At 33.0% G+C, this 14,228-nt stretch overlaps 1 protein-coding gene across 1 annotated transcript in view; it reads left to right on the forward strand.

Moving 5' to 3' along the window:
- The first annotated feature begins 11,485 nt into the window (after positions 1–11,485).
- Positions 11,486–14,228, forward strand: part of LOC141344410 (protein APCDD1-like) — a 122,599-nt gene continuing 119,856 nt past the window's right edge. Inside the window, exon 1 of the mRNA XM_073849298.1 lies at positions 11,486–11,758. Within this exon, the coding sequence (XP_073705399.1) occupies positions 11,698–11,758 (61 nt within the window). The 5' untranslated portion in view covers positions 11,486–11,697. The remainder of the gene's footprint in view (positions 11,759–14,228) is intronic.

Here is a 14,228-nt window from a genome sequence, read left to right on the forward strand (position 1 = left end):
TATTTTGCATGCAATAAACAGCTATTTAAACAGTATGTTATATTGCAAGATAATTGATAAATGCATAAATGCTCAAAGACAAAGTAAAGTCACTGTGTCTCTGTTCTTTTAGGGTCATAGAGGCCTGAAATCAAACGTCAGAGCCGTCACATACGAGTCTGACCTCACAGACCGACTGAAGAACTTTGTTCAGGTGAGACTCATTCTTTTTGTCCTAGAACACAGATATGGTGGATCTCATTTAAACAGATTGAGCTACAGTAAGATCCATTTATTTACGTGTTAAACTTGTGGAAAAACTGACTTGAAGCACTAAATAAGCACAAATAGTTCAGTTCTCAAAGCAAACATGGCCTTGTTTTGATGGAGCAGACTCAGATATAAATGAGCACATGAGAGTTAACGTGAGTTTAATGGCATTTAACCACACAGCTGCTAATTAACTGAAGCTGCGTCTCATTGAAATAAACTGGTCTTTATGATTATGATTGATGAGAGTAATCAGCGCCGTGAATTACTGCCTGTATTTGAGCATTCTAATTATGAACAGATATATAGATGGGCGGCAAAACGCAAAATGATGCACATAAAAAAACAGCAGAATCATCAAAAACAATAATTAAAAACAGAAGGATGAACCCTGATTGAGTTGAGGAATGTTTGGGGAGCGTCGTCAGTGAGGGACGTTAATTAAAAACAACCAACATTTAAACACTGACAAGCTTTACGTATTTATCTCAGATTTCATATTTATGATCTTCTGAATCTTGATGGATTCTACATTACATACATAGTAAGTGATCGCAGATGTCATTGAAATAAAAGATACTGAATGTGTTTCTATTAAGGTATGGTCTGAGACTGTGCGTTTATTAATCAAAAATGAATAAATTCTTAATGTGATGTAATGACATCTATGGGAGCTTGTTTCCGCCATAAAATAAAGTAAAATAAAGACTTTTTTTTAATCTCATAATTCTCTAATTTTTCTCTCCATTTAGAGATGTTCATTTGAATTGTGAGATTAAAAGTTGCAATTACCTTTTTTATTTTTTTTTATTCTGTGGCAGAAACAAACAAAAAATCTAATTGTGAGATGTAAATTCAAAAGTATGGAAAAAAGTTACAATTATGAGATGTTTTGAATTGTGGAAAAAAGTTACAGCTGCCAAATGTAAACTTAATGTAACCAAAAATGTTACAATTGTGAGATACAAACTCAGAATTCTGGGAAAATAATTGTAGTTGCAAGATGGAAACTTGTAACAAAAAATGTTACAATTTAGAGATGTAAACTCAGAATTCTGGGGGAAAAGTTACAGTTTCCCAATTCTGGGAAAAAGTTTTACAGTTGTGAGACATAAACTCAGAATTATGGGGAAAAGTTACAGTTGCAAGATGTAAACTTGTAACAAAAAAAAAAAAGTTAGAATTGTGAGACGAACTCAGAATTCTAATGTACTAATGTAAACTTGTAACAACAAATTTTACAATTGTGAGGTGTAAACTCGGATTTCTGGGGGAAAAGTTACAATAGCGAAATGTAAGCTTGTAAAAAATGTTACAATTGGGAAAAAGTACAATTATGAGACATAAACTCAGAATTCTGATGTACTAATGTAAACTTGTAACAAAAAGTGTTACGTTTGTGAGATGTAAACTCAAAATTCTGGGAAAAAGTTACAGTTGTGACATGTAAACTTAAAACAAAAAAAATGTTACAATTGTGAGATGTAAACTCGGATTTTTTGGGGAAAAGTTACAATTGCGAAATGTAAGCTTGTAAAAAATGTTACAATTGGGAAAAAGTACAATTATGAGACATAAACTCAGAATTCTGATGTACTAATGTAAACTTGTAACAAAAAGTGTTACGTTTGTGAGATGTAAACTCAAAATTCTGGGAAAAAGTTACAGTTGTGACATGTAAACTTAAAACAAAAAAAATGTTACAATTGTGAGATGTAAACTCGGATTTTTTGGGGAAAAGTTACAATTGCGAAATGTAAGCTTGTAAAAAATGTTACAATTGGGAAAAAGTACAATTATGAGACATAAACTCAGAATTCTGATGTACTAATGTAAACTTGTAACAAAAAGTGTTACGTTTGTGAGATGTAAACTCAAAATTCTGGGAAAAAGTTACAGTTGTGACATGTAAACTTAAAACAAAAAAAATGTTACAATTGTGAGGTGTAAACTCAGATTTTTTGGGGAAAAGTTACAATTGCCAAATGTAAGCTTGTGAAAAAATGTTACAATTGTGAGATGTAAACTGAGAATTCTGAAAAAAGTTACATTTGTGAGACAAACTCAGAATTCTGATGTACTAATGTAAACTTTTTACAAAAATTGTTACATTTGTGAGATGTAAACTTGAAACAAAACACTTTGATTCTTGATTCTGCAAAATGTAAACTTGTTACAAAAATTGTTACAGTTGTGAAATGTAAACTCTAAATCTGGGGGAAAAGTTACAGTTGCAAGATGTGAACTTGTAACAAAAAATGTTACAATATTGAGGTGGAAATTCAAAATTACAATTGTAAGACATAAACTCAGAATTCTAATGTACTAATGTAAACTTGTAACAAAAATTTTCACAATTGCGAGACAAACTCTGAATTCCAGGGAAAAAAGTTACAATTGTGAGATGTAAACTTGGAATTGTGGGGGGTGAAACAATTTTGAGATATAAACTCAGAATTCAGAAAAAAAGTTGTGAGATGTAAACTTGTAACAAAAAAATGTTGAACTCAGAATCAAGAGAAAAAGGGTCAAATTGCAAGGTACAAATTCAGAAATCAGAGAAAAAAAATTACAGTTGTAAGATTTAAACTCATAATTCTGAAAGAAAAAACCTTTCTATATTTGTATTGTGTGGTGGAAACAAGCTCCCATAGACATCAGTTGTAACATCACAGTATGTTCTTCAAAATCAGATTTATCATCTTTCAATCCATTGTTTTAGTCACTTATGATGTTAGTCAAGTCTTCTTGCACCAAAACTGTAACTGTATTTTCATGCTTATTTGTCTTCCTCTGTAAGATGTCTGGAGTGCAGCTCTGTGAGGCTTTGAGTCGTGAAGAGAGAAGGCAAACACACCTTCATCCTCAGATCTGAAGAGCTTTGATGGATAATCCTCCTCTCTCCAGGATCGCTGTTCCGCATCCGAGCTTCAGGACCGGAATCTGGAGACGCAGAGGAACTGAGAGAATACAGAAGAGGAGACGAGACGACAGGGAAAAACGAGTGAAAGAGGAAAGTAAGTTAGTGGAGCGCAGCCATCAGGATTAAACACAGCAGAGAGGGAATACCGCGGTAAACTCCATGGTAACACAGCAGAGGAAAATCCCCCAAACAATGAGAGATTAATGAGAGACGCTGCTGAGACACAATCGCTCAAACGTCAGATAAAAAGAGTGTGTTGCAGTTTCATATTTCATTCCTTTACTTTTAAAATAAACGTGAGTCAGTAAATATGGATAGTTCTTTACAAACTGCTCATTGCTCACTGCAAATGGCTCATGCTTCTGTTTGTAAAATCCGACATACATAAAACATTGCTTTAACTTCTTACTTCTTACTTACCATTTCTAAAGGTTAATAAAGTTGTTGTGTCTGAAGAATGAACATTAATGTTGACTTCTATATTTCAGTTGATTTACATGGTAACAATTTACAATAAGCTCTCATTTGTTAGTTCACACTGTCACATTAATGCATTAGTTAACATGAACTAATACAGTTGTTCAATGTTTGTTCATCTTAGAAACCAAAAAAAGAAAGAAAAAAAGAAAGGATAAAAAGTTACAATTGTGAAACATCTTAAAAAAAGTTACAAATGTGAAACATAAACTCAGAATTTTGAGAAAAAAAGTTACAGTTGCGAGACAAAGTCAGAATTCTGGGAAAAAAAGTTACAATTGTGAAACATAAACTTAGAATTCTAGGAAAAAACTCGCAATTGTGAAATTTAAACTCAGAATTCTGGGAAAAAAGTTATAGTTGCGAGACATAAACTCAGAATTCTGTTAACAAAGTTACAATTGTGCAATTTAAACTTAGAATTTTGAGAAATTAAAAAATTACACAATTGTAACTTTTTCCCATTATTCTGAGTTTATGTCTCACAATTGTAACTTTTCCCCCCAGTATTCTCAGTTTAAATTTCACAATTATAACTTTTTGCCCAGAATTCTAAGTTTAAATTGCACAATTGTAATTTTATTTCCCCAAGAAGTCTGAGTTTACTTCTCACAATTGTAACTTTTCCCCATTATTCTGAGTTTAAATTTTACAATTGTACTTTTTTCCCAGATTTCTGAATTCATGCCTCTCAGTTGCAACTTTTTTCCTCAGAATTTTGAGTTTGTCTCACAACTGTAAATGTTTTCCTAGAATTCTGAGTTTGTCTCACAAGAATTCTGAGAGAAAAAAAACATTAAGAGCTTGCATATATATAGGTTTTATTAATCTGTAGTTTAGTTCTAGTTTTAGTACACCAGGTTAAACTAAATTAAAATGAGAAATGTTGCCTTGGCAACTAGCTAATAACATATATTTTATTTAAAGTAATATCTTTTTATTGTGTTATAGTTTTATATATGAATATAGTTTTCATTAATAAAATGTATTATTGTTTTATTAATATATATTTTTATTTTTATTTAAAAGTTTCATTCATTTTTATTTCCGTTTTAGTTTAAGTCACTATTCAAGTTTAACTAAAATAACAAATATTTAAAAAAAAATATATAAAATATATATATATACACATATATACTTTTTTTAAAAAATATTTCTTGTTATTTTAGTTAAACATAAATTTCAGTTTTAGTTTTAGCTACTCAACTTTAACCAAAATAAATAAACAAATATAAAATTTAAGAAAAAAAAAAAGATATAAATATATATATTTCAGTATTTGTTTTTTTGTTTTGTTTTAATTTTAGTTAGCCCAGGTTAGTAATAGTAATATTAACTAATAGGGCTTTTGTAAAATGTATTAGTGCATGCAGAAATGAACTAAGTGCCTTGGAGTATAGTGCATTGTTAGTTCCTCCTAAACAGTGTATATATTATAAAGTGTTAGCAGTTAAACTAAATAATGCACACAGTGGTTTGATCTGTGAAACTGGTGTTGGTTAGCTGCTGTTTGTTTGGTCACTTTAAAGAGGATCTGCTGAACGAGGTCATACACACACAGAGGTCAGAGGTCAAAGTGAAACCGATAGCGTTTCTCTCTCATACGGATCTCTAACGAGGCGTTACGCTCCTGAAATCAGCGCCAGCTCTATTACAGCGTCTCCAACAGATCAGCTGCTGTAAATCACCACAGTAAACACGATTCTGCACGCTCTTCAAGCATCTGTCTGCGCTCATCAGACACAAGGAGGAATGGCGGATACCGACAGGCAGAAGTGTTACGAGTTTCTGAACTCAAGTTCGAGTCCAGCCGTTTAACAGGATGTGGTTTTCCAGAAAACATTCAGTTCGAACAATAGAGACAGGAAAAGTGAAAACAGTGTTTGAAAGCAGCGGATCGCTATGAAGTCACCACTTCAGAGGCTTCGCCGACATCTCTGTTTCCACACATTCACAGCTGCCAGCGGCCGAGAGACAGGCAGACAGACTGAGAGAGAGAGAGAGACAGGAGGAGGGCGTCTCACTCCCACTCAAATCCCGTCTGATTGTAGCCAAACCAGAAGATTAAAGTGCTTTGAAGAGAAACTCAAGCCAGCCAGTGCGCTTAAAGCTCGCCTTGTTTTGCTTTTTTTATCTCTCCATATGGTGACACCATTTTCATTCCTCGCCGTCTGTCAGACGCAGCATTCACAGAGACTTTTCTACATCTTACAAAGACATGTTTTACTCTGTAAATAGCATGTGGATTCACTTTAACATGAACAATGCAAGATCAAGTCGGAGAAAGCATTTTTTAAAGGGATAGTTCACTCAAAAATGACAGTTCAGTCCTCTTGTACTCTGTTTTGAGGTGCTTTATTGGCATGATGAAAATGTTTTTGCAGCATTGCATACGTTTAAAATAGTGCAAGGCAAAGTAACATGCATTAAAAACAAAAGAACACTGTCAATTTCAATGAAATATAAATATAGCTGAAAGCAGCATTAAGGAATAAGACATTGTGTTAACATGGCTGGAACCACGTAAATCAATGAAATCGAAGAATGTTTGCCAATTTCAGATCATTTACCATTGAAACATGATGATTTTTAACATTTATGAATGTTATAGTGCCATCTGCATAAAATGCAACATTCTTATTTAGAATCTGTTGATATGCTCACATAGTTTTATGAAGTTTTGAGTTTTCATTTAGGATTTATAGGCGTTTGATTATAACTGGCTTCGTTGGTTTTCAAAGTGACATTGTTGCAGCTTACCAAACTGTAAAGTAAAAAAAAAAAGTTTTTGGAAAATTATGGATCTAGAGGGTCCAGAGAATTGTACTGCAGTGGTTTTGTTACGATTGAGCAAAAAATCTTGGACTAGTTCTCAAAAGTAGCCTTTTTAAATAATCTTGAATATTTAAAGAACAGTTGGATTGACAGCAGTGGTCCAAGAGGCAAAGTTGTTCAGAATGAAGATCTAGTCTTTGTGTAAATATATGAACTTTTTTTTTTTACTGTTACCTATGCTCCGATCTACATTAAACTTTGCATGCTTGTTAAGAGTCACCTGCCCCATTTTTTCACCAAGTTTTGTAAAGTTTTGAGCTTTCGTTTAGATTTTATAGGCTTTTGGGTGTATCTGGTCACGTCCCTTTTCTAAATGACCAGGTTTTAGCTAACAAAAGGACAAAAAAAAACTTTTTTTTTTTTTATAATTATTGATCTAGAGAGTCCAGAGAATTGCGCTGCACTGGTTTGATCGAGATTGAGTGAAAAACCTAGGATTAGTGAGATTAGTGAACAATTTGATTGACAGCAATGGTTCTTGAGGCAAAGTTGCTCATTATGAGGAGATGATATGCATATTGTGTAGATGTGTGAAACACCACATAATTACAAAGCAAAAATATAACTCATTAGTGCCAACTACTGGCTGATTTCTTACAGAGCTCTGTAGGACCATGCCTGCCGAGTGTCGTTCCGATCAACCTCTGTTAACCTTGTCTAATTGGTGCTTACATTTTTTTGATGATCGCAGCCATGTTTTTTTAGATACGTGAATGTCCTCATAGACACTTGTCCCACCTTGGACAAAGACACTGCATACCAATACCACGTCGATTGGACCAATTGTTGCACATATTTTTTTTTTTAAATCTTATAGCACCACCATGTGGCAGAGCTGCGCATTTTTTAGCTGACCATATATTGAGCTTATACACTTGTGTACCAAATTTGGTGAAGGTATCTCATTCTGTTCAAGAGTTATAGCCATTTTAGTAAAATTGGCCCCACCCCTTACAAACGTTTTGGCGTCCCTATGCAACGGTGAGTCAAAATGTAAACTTTTTAAAATAATTATTAATATCCACTGTCCAGAGAATATTTCTGCAGTGGTTTGGTTCCAATTGAGCGAAAAACCTAGGACTATTTGCAAAAACATTTTTTCCAACATAATTGAGAATATTTAATAAATGATTTGATTGACAGCAATGGTTCTTGAGGCAAAGTTGCTCATTATGAGGAGATCTATCAAATGATATGCATATTGTGTGGATGTGTGAAACACCACGTGATTATAGAGCCATAAAACTTGTTAGCGCCAACTTCTGGACGCTTTCTTACAGAGCTGTATGGCCATGCCCACCAAGTTTCATTCTGATTGACCTCCATTAACCTTGTCTAATAGGTGCTTAAACTTATTTGGATGATGGTGGCCATGTTTTTTTACATATGTGAATGTCCTCATAGACACTAGTGCCACTTTGGACGAAGACACTGCATACCAATTTTCAAGTTGATTGGACCAATGGCTGCATAATTACAGCCGTTTTTATTTTTTCCATCTTTTAGCGCCACCAAGTGGCAGAGCTCCGCAATTTTTTATTTGACCAAATATTGAGTTTATACACATGTGTACCAAGTTTGGTGAAGATATCTCATTACATTCAAGAGTTAAAGCCATTTTAGTAAAATTGGCCCCGCCCCTTATGAACGTTTTGGTACCATTTTGCAACTGTGAGTGGAAATTTCAACTTTTTTTGATAATCATTGATATTAACTGTCCAGAGAATATTTCTGCAGTGGTTTGGTTCCGATTGAGCGAAAAACCTAGGACTAGTTCATAAAAGTAGGGTTTTAACATAATTGAGAATATTTAATGAACGATTTGATTGACAGCAATGGTTCTTGAGGCAAAGTTGCTCATTATGAGGAGATCTATCAAATTATATGCATATTGTGCGGATGTGTGAAACACCACTCGATTATAGAACCATAAAACTTGTTTACTGGCTGATTTCTTACAGAGCTGTATGGCCATGCCCACCAAGTTTTGTTTTGATCAAACTCTGTTAAGCTCGTCTACTAGGTGCTTAAAATTATTTTGATGGCGGCTACGTTTTTTGAGATATGTGAATGTCCTCACAGATACTAGTGCCACTTTGGACAAAGACACTGCATACCAATTTTCAAGTTGATCGGACCAACGTTTGCGGAGTTAAAGCTGTTTTTATGTTTTTAATATTTTATTTAATATTTTTTTTATTTGACCAAAGATTAAGCTCTTAAACACTTGTACCCAGTTTGGTAAATATATCTCATTCCGTTCAATAGTTATTGCCATTTTAGTAAAATTGTCCCCACCCCTATGAACGTTTTGGCGCCACTTTGCAACTATGAGGGGAAATTTCAACTTTTTTTGACCATGTTTAAATATAGCCGTTTTTATTTTTTCCATCTTATCTCATTCTTTTCAAGAGTAATAGCCATTTTAGTAACAAATGTTTTGGCAGACAATATTTTGCAAAAACCTAGGTCTAGTTTGCAAAAGTAGGCAAAAGGATTCCAAAAATATACAATTTTGAGTCTACGACAAACTGTCTAGGAGTTATGAGCAGTTTTGCATTTTTGATCTCTGTAGCGCCCCCTATAGACCGATTAGGGTGAGTCTTTAGATCTAGAGTAGCGAGCAAAAATACTATGGTGTGACAAAGTTTCAGCTCTCTAGGCCTTACGGTTTGGTCTGCATGATCAGTTTTAGTGGAGACGAAGAATAATAAAAATCCCTACAATTCTAATAGGATTTTAGCACTATGTGCTTAAACCCCTAAATATAAATTAAACAGAAAAAAGAGAGTAAATACAAGTATAATAGTATAATAATTTGATGTTGAGAAAGAACTGGTATGACTTTCTTCTTCGGAGGACAGAAACAATAAACAATGTCCAATGTGTGCTGTTTTGCAAGTCTTATGTGTTTTAAACTCCTCAGACATTCTGCTGAACATCGTGGCTTGTGTTTCACGGAAGAAAGAAAGTCATATGGCTTTGCAGGAACATGAGGGTGAGAAAGCGATGACTGAAGTGTCATTTTTAGGTGGGACGATCCCTGTAAAGAACGGCGGCTCTGTCTCCATCTGCATTAAAGAGCTAAAGTGAATCCACATGCTGTTTAGAAAGTAAAACTTCACTGAGAGCCTTTGTAACGTCTAGAAAAGTCTTTGCAAATGTTGCGTCTGACAGACAGCGTCTCTGTCCTTCATTTGAGAGGAATGGTAATGCTCTTTTATTTATGCACTTTTATCCAAAGCAACATGTGTCATTGCATTGAAACGTGCTTTTGATCAGCTCATGCATTTTCTGGGAATCAAACCCAAGACCTTGATGTTGCAAGTGGCATGCTTTACTGTTCAAGCTACAGTTTGCTTTAAACTGATTTCATCCATTAAGACTGATTGCATGATCTCTATAAAAAGTTTTTTTTTGTTTGTGATAACATAATGACAAAATGATGTTATATTATAATACCAGGGAGCAAAGAAATGACATATATTTTGATAAGAAAGTCAGAAGTCACAGTTTTTTAAATATTCAAGATATATATATATATATATATATATATATATATATATATATATATATATATATATATATATATATATATTTTAAATAAAGCTTATTCTTATTAAAATTACTACATTTGTCTATAAATTATATATTTTGCCAAAAATAAACAGAAAAAGTCTTAAGTAGCACAGGTATATTTGTAGCAATAGCCAAAAATACATTGTATGGGTCAAAATGATCACTTTTTCTTTAATGCAAAAATCATTAGGATATTGAGTAAAGATCATGTTCCATGAAAATATTTTGTAAATGTATCAAAACTTAATTTTTTAATAGTATTATGCATTACTAAGAACTTCATTTGGACAACTTTAAAGGCGATTTTCTCAATATTTTGATTTTTTTGCACCTTATATTTTCAAAGGCCAAATATTGTCCTATCCTAACAAACCATACATCAATAGAAAGCTTATTTATTCAGCATTTAACAATTTTATGACTGATTTTGTGGTCCAGGGTCACATGTCCGTCTTAATTTAGTATCATTGAGCTATTATTGATTCTCCTCTTTTTGATCTTTAAATGTTCCTTTCTAAAATGACAGATGAACACTGGTTTTTATTTAAATTATTACCCTCTAGGGTATTTAACCATATATATGTCTTTAGAAGACCTTTGTTTTTCAAAAACATTAAAATACACAACTTTACAACTTTTTTGTCATCTGGGTTTTAAAATAAATATTTTAATAATTATCACATTTGCACTTTCCATGGCGTTCTGACGTTGTTTATGATCACATGGCATGTAGGTAAACAAATAAAATATTTCTTTTTTTTTTGCTCGTTTTAATTGTCATTTTTTATATATTTTAAAATTAAAAAATGTATGATTTAATGAATTAAACCCCTGCAGGGGGTCAACAAATGAAATATACTTTCTTAGGCTATTCTTTGTATTTTTATGTCAATATGGTACAAGATCCCTACTTAAATCAATATATATATTATAAATGAGTTAAATCCAAATCAAAAGTAATCCAAAAGTAGGCCTACTCTGATTAAATTACCTAAATATGTAATGTAACGGATTACGTTACTAACTACAATTTTTGTCATGTACTTTAATTTGGAATCAGTAATGGATTACAATTTGTGAGTAATCTATCTACCCAGCTCTGGCAAATCACACAAAAAAGTAAATGTCCTCCAGAAAATACCATGCAGGTTCGAACAGGAGTAACTTTAATCGTCCTGAGATCAGGATCTGTTTGATGTGGTCTGGATTTGAGATTCCTAATGGAAATCAGCTCCGAGTCCAAACCTCTATGACCCTCCCCTTTCTCTCTCTCTCTCTCTCTCTCTCTCTCTCTCTCTCCCTCTCTCTCTCTCTCTCTCTCTCTCTCATATATCTCCAGTGAGGCTCGGCGCTGGATTCTCCTGAGATCTCCGTCATGGTTTTCCGCGGACTGCTTCATGATCTCCTGTGGGAACAGTAACTCCTGCTCTTATATGAATCGCTGGAGCGACTGTTTCAGATGTTTCTCCTCGCGCGTCGTGCGCGTCTCCAGTGCGTGTGCGCGCAGCGCGCGGCGGGTGGATGGATGTTCGCTTCAGTCTTAAAGTTCTGGATAAAACAGAAACCTAATGCGTGATTACTCTGAGGAAACAAGATACTGAGAGAACAATCGTTTGCATTCTGAAGGAATAATAATGGCTGTGTTTGTATTGACGACGATGGTGATGATGATGATGATGATGATGTCGGCGTTTGGTAAGTGTTTTCTTTCATTTTATCTGCTAGAAATGATTGTTTAGGATTAAAGATTGAATAAGAATGTGAAAATGTTATGAATTTGAGAATAGAATGTAAATATCACGATTATAAGAAGTAAAAACACCTATAAAAATGTCATCGTGCAGTCTGTCAGTCAAAATTCTGAATAAAACCAAAGGCATCAGGGTTATTTTTAGGTTATAAAGGTTAAAAACGTTTATTTAGAACTTTAACTCTAAACAAGTTGTATTGTCACTTTATCTTATTCAAAATGTCCTGACTTTGAAAGTACACTTTGCTAAACCCTTAAAATCGTGTTTTTATCTCAAATTAAGCAGCTTTTGAATGTTTTATGTACAATCTTAAAGGTGCTTTAAAAGGATTTAGATTTTAGATTTTTGGCTCCACAAAGATCCATTCACTTAAAGAACCATCTATTTCTAACCTTTTTATAATCTGAAGAACCTTCTTTCGCCACAAAGAACCTTTTGTAAAACAGAAAGGTTCTTAAGATGTTAAAGGTTCTTTATGGAACCATTTAGACAAAAAAGGATCTTCTATGGGATTGTGAAGCATCTTTATTTTTAAGAGTGTAATCAAAGATTAAGTTAGAATAGGTTAGACTTAATGTTAATGGAAAGTGTTAAAACTGTAATAGAGTTTGATCTGCAAAGAAAATTAACAGCAGCAGAAACCTGAAAGATTTGTCAAAACACTTGTCAGCTTTAATAAAACAATGCAGAAAACTGTTCATTTAATTAAATGATTGAATCTTAATTATAACCATGTCAGAAATGAACTTTTCTTATTAAGTTGCAATATTTGCCTCCTGGGATTGATTTTCAGAGTCATTTTTCTGTTTCATATTAGTGTCTCTGGAGGCAATAAAGTCAAAAATCTAGACAAGAATGTTAGAATATATATTAAATGTTGCATAGCAGCTATAAAAACAGAGAAATAGTAAATATAAGGTACACTTTTGTCACTTTAGGTTCATTTTTCAGACCTTGGAGTGGGATGAACAGAAGAACACAAATGCTAGATAGAATATAATAACATGAAAAGCCATTTCTTTGGTCTGGACTGCATTTGACTCGTTTCAAGAACCTTTTGTGAAACAGAAAGCTTTAATAAAACAATGCAGATTTATGCAGAAAGCTGTGTTTAATGGACATTAAGTGATGGAATCTTAATTATAACCATGTCAGAAATGAACGTTTCTTATTAAGTTGCATATTTGCCTCCTGGGATTAATTTTTAGAGTCATTTTTATGTTTAATATTAGTGTCTCTAGAGGCAATAAAGTCAAAAATCCAAACAAGAATGTTATAAAATATATGAAATGTTGCATAACAACTATAAAAACAGAGGAATGGAGAATATAAGATGCACTTTTGTCACTTTAGATTCATTTCAGACCTTGAAGTGGGATGAACAGAAGAACACAGATTGTGCTTGTAAGAATATAATAACATAAAAAGCCATTTCTTTGGTCTGGACTGCATTTGACTTGTTTCAAGAACCTTTTGTGAAACAGAAAGCTTTAATAAAACAATGCAGATTTTATATAGAGTTAATTAAATTAAGTTTAATGGACATTAAATGATTGAATCTTAATTATAACCATGTCAGAAGTGAACGTTTCTTATTAAGTTGCAATATTTGCCTCCTGGGATTGATTTTCAGAGTCATTTTTCTGTTTAATATTAGTGTCTCTGGAGGCAATAAAGTCAAAAATCTAGACAAGAATGTTAGAATATATATGAAATGTTGCATAACAGCTATAAAAACAGAGGAATAGTGAATATAAGATGCACTTTTGTCACTTTAGGTTCATTTCAGACCTTGAAGTGGGATGAACAGAAGAACACAGATTGTGCTTGTAAGAATATAATAACATAAAAAGCCATTTCTTTGGTCTGGACTGCATTTGACTTGTTTCAAGAACCTTTTGTGAAACAGAAAGCTTTAATAAAACAATGCAGATTTTATATAGAGTTAATTAAATTAAGTTTAATGGACATTAAATGATTGAATCTTAATTATAACCATGTCAGAAGTGAACGTTTCTTATTAAGTTGCAATACTGCATCCTGGGATTGATTTTCAGAGTCATTTTTATGTTCCATATTAGTGTCTCTAGAGGCAATAAAGTCAAGAATGTTATAAAATATATGAAATGCTGCATAACAGCTATAAAAACAGAGAAATAGTAAATATAAGGTACACTTTTGTCACTTTAGGTTCATTTTTCAGACCTTGAAGTGGGATGAACAGAAGAACACAAATGCTAGATAGAATATAATAACATGAAAAGCCATTTCTTTGGTCTGGACTGCATTTGACTTGTTTCAAGAACCTTTTGTGAAACAGAAAGCTTTAATAAAACAATGCAGATTTTATATAGAGTTAATTAAATTAAGTTTAATGGACATTAAATGATTGAATCTTAATTATAACCATGTCA

Source organism: Garra rufa, chromosome 10 (genome assembly GCF_049309525.1).
Source record: "Garra rufa chromosome 10, GarRuf1.0, whole genome shotgun sequence".
NCBI lineage: Eukaryota > Metazoa > Chordata > Actinopteri > Cypriniformes > Cyprinidae > Garra > Garra rufa.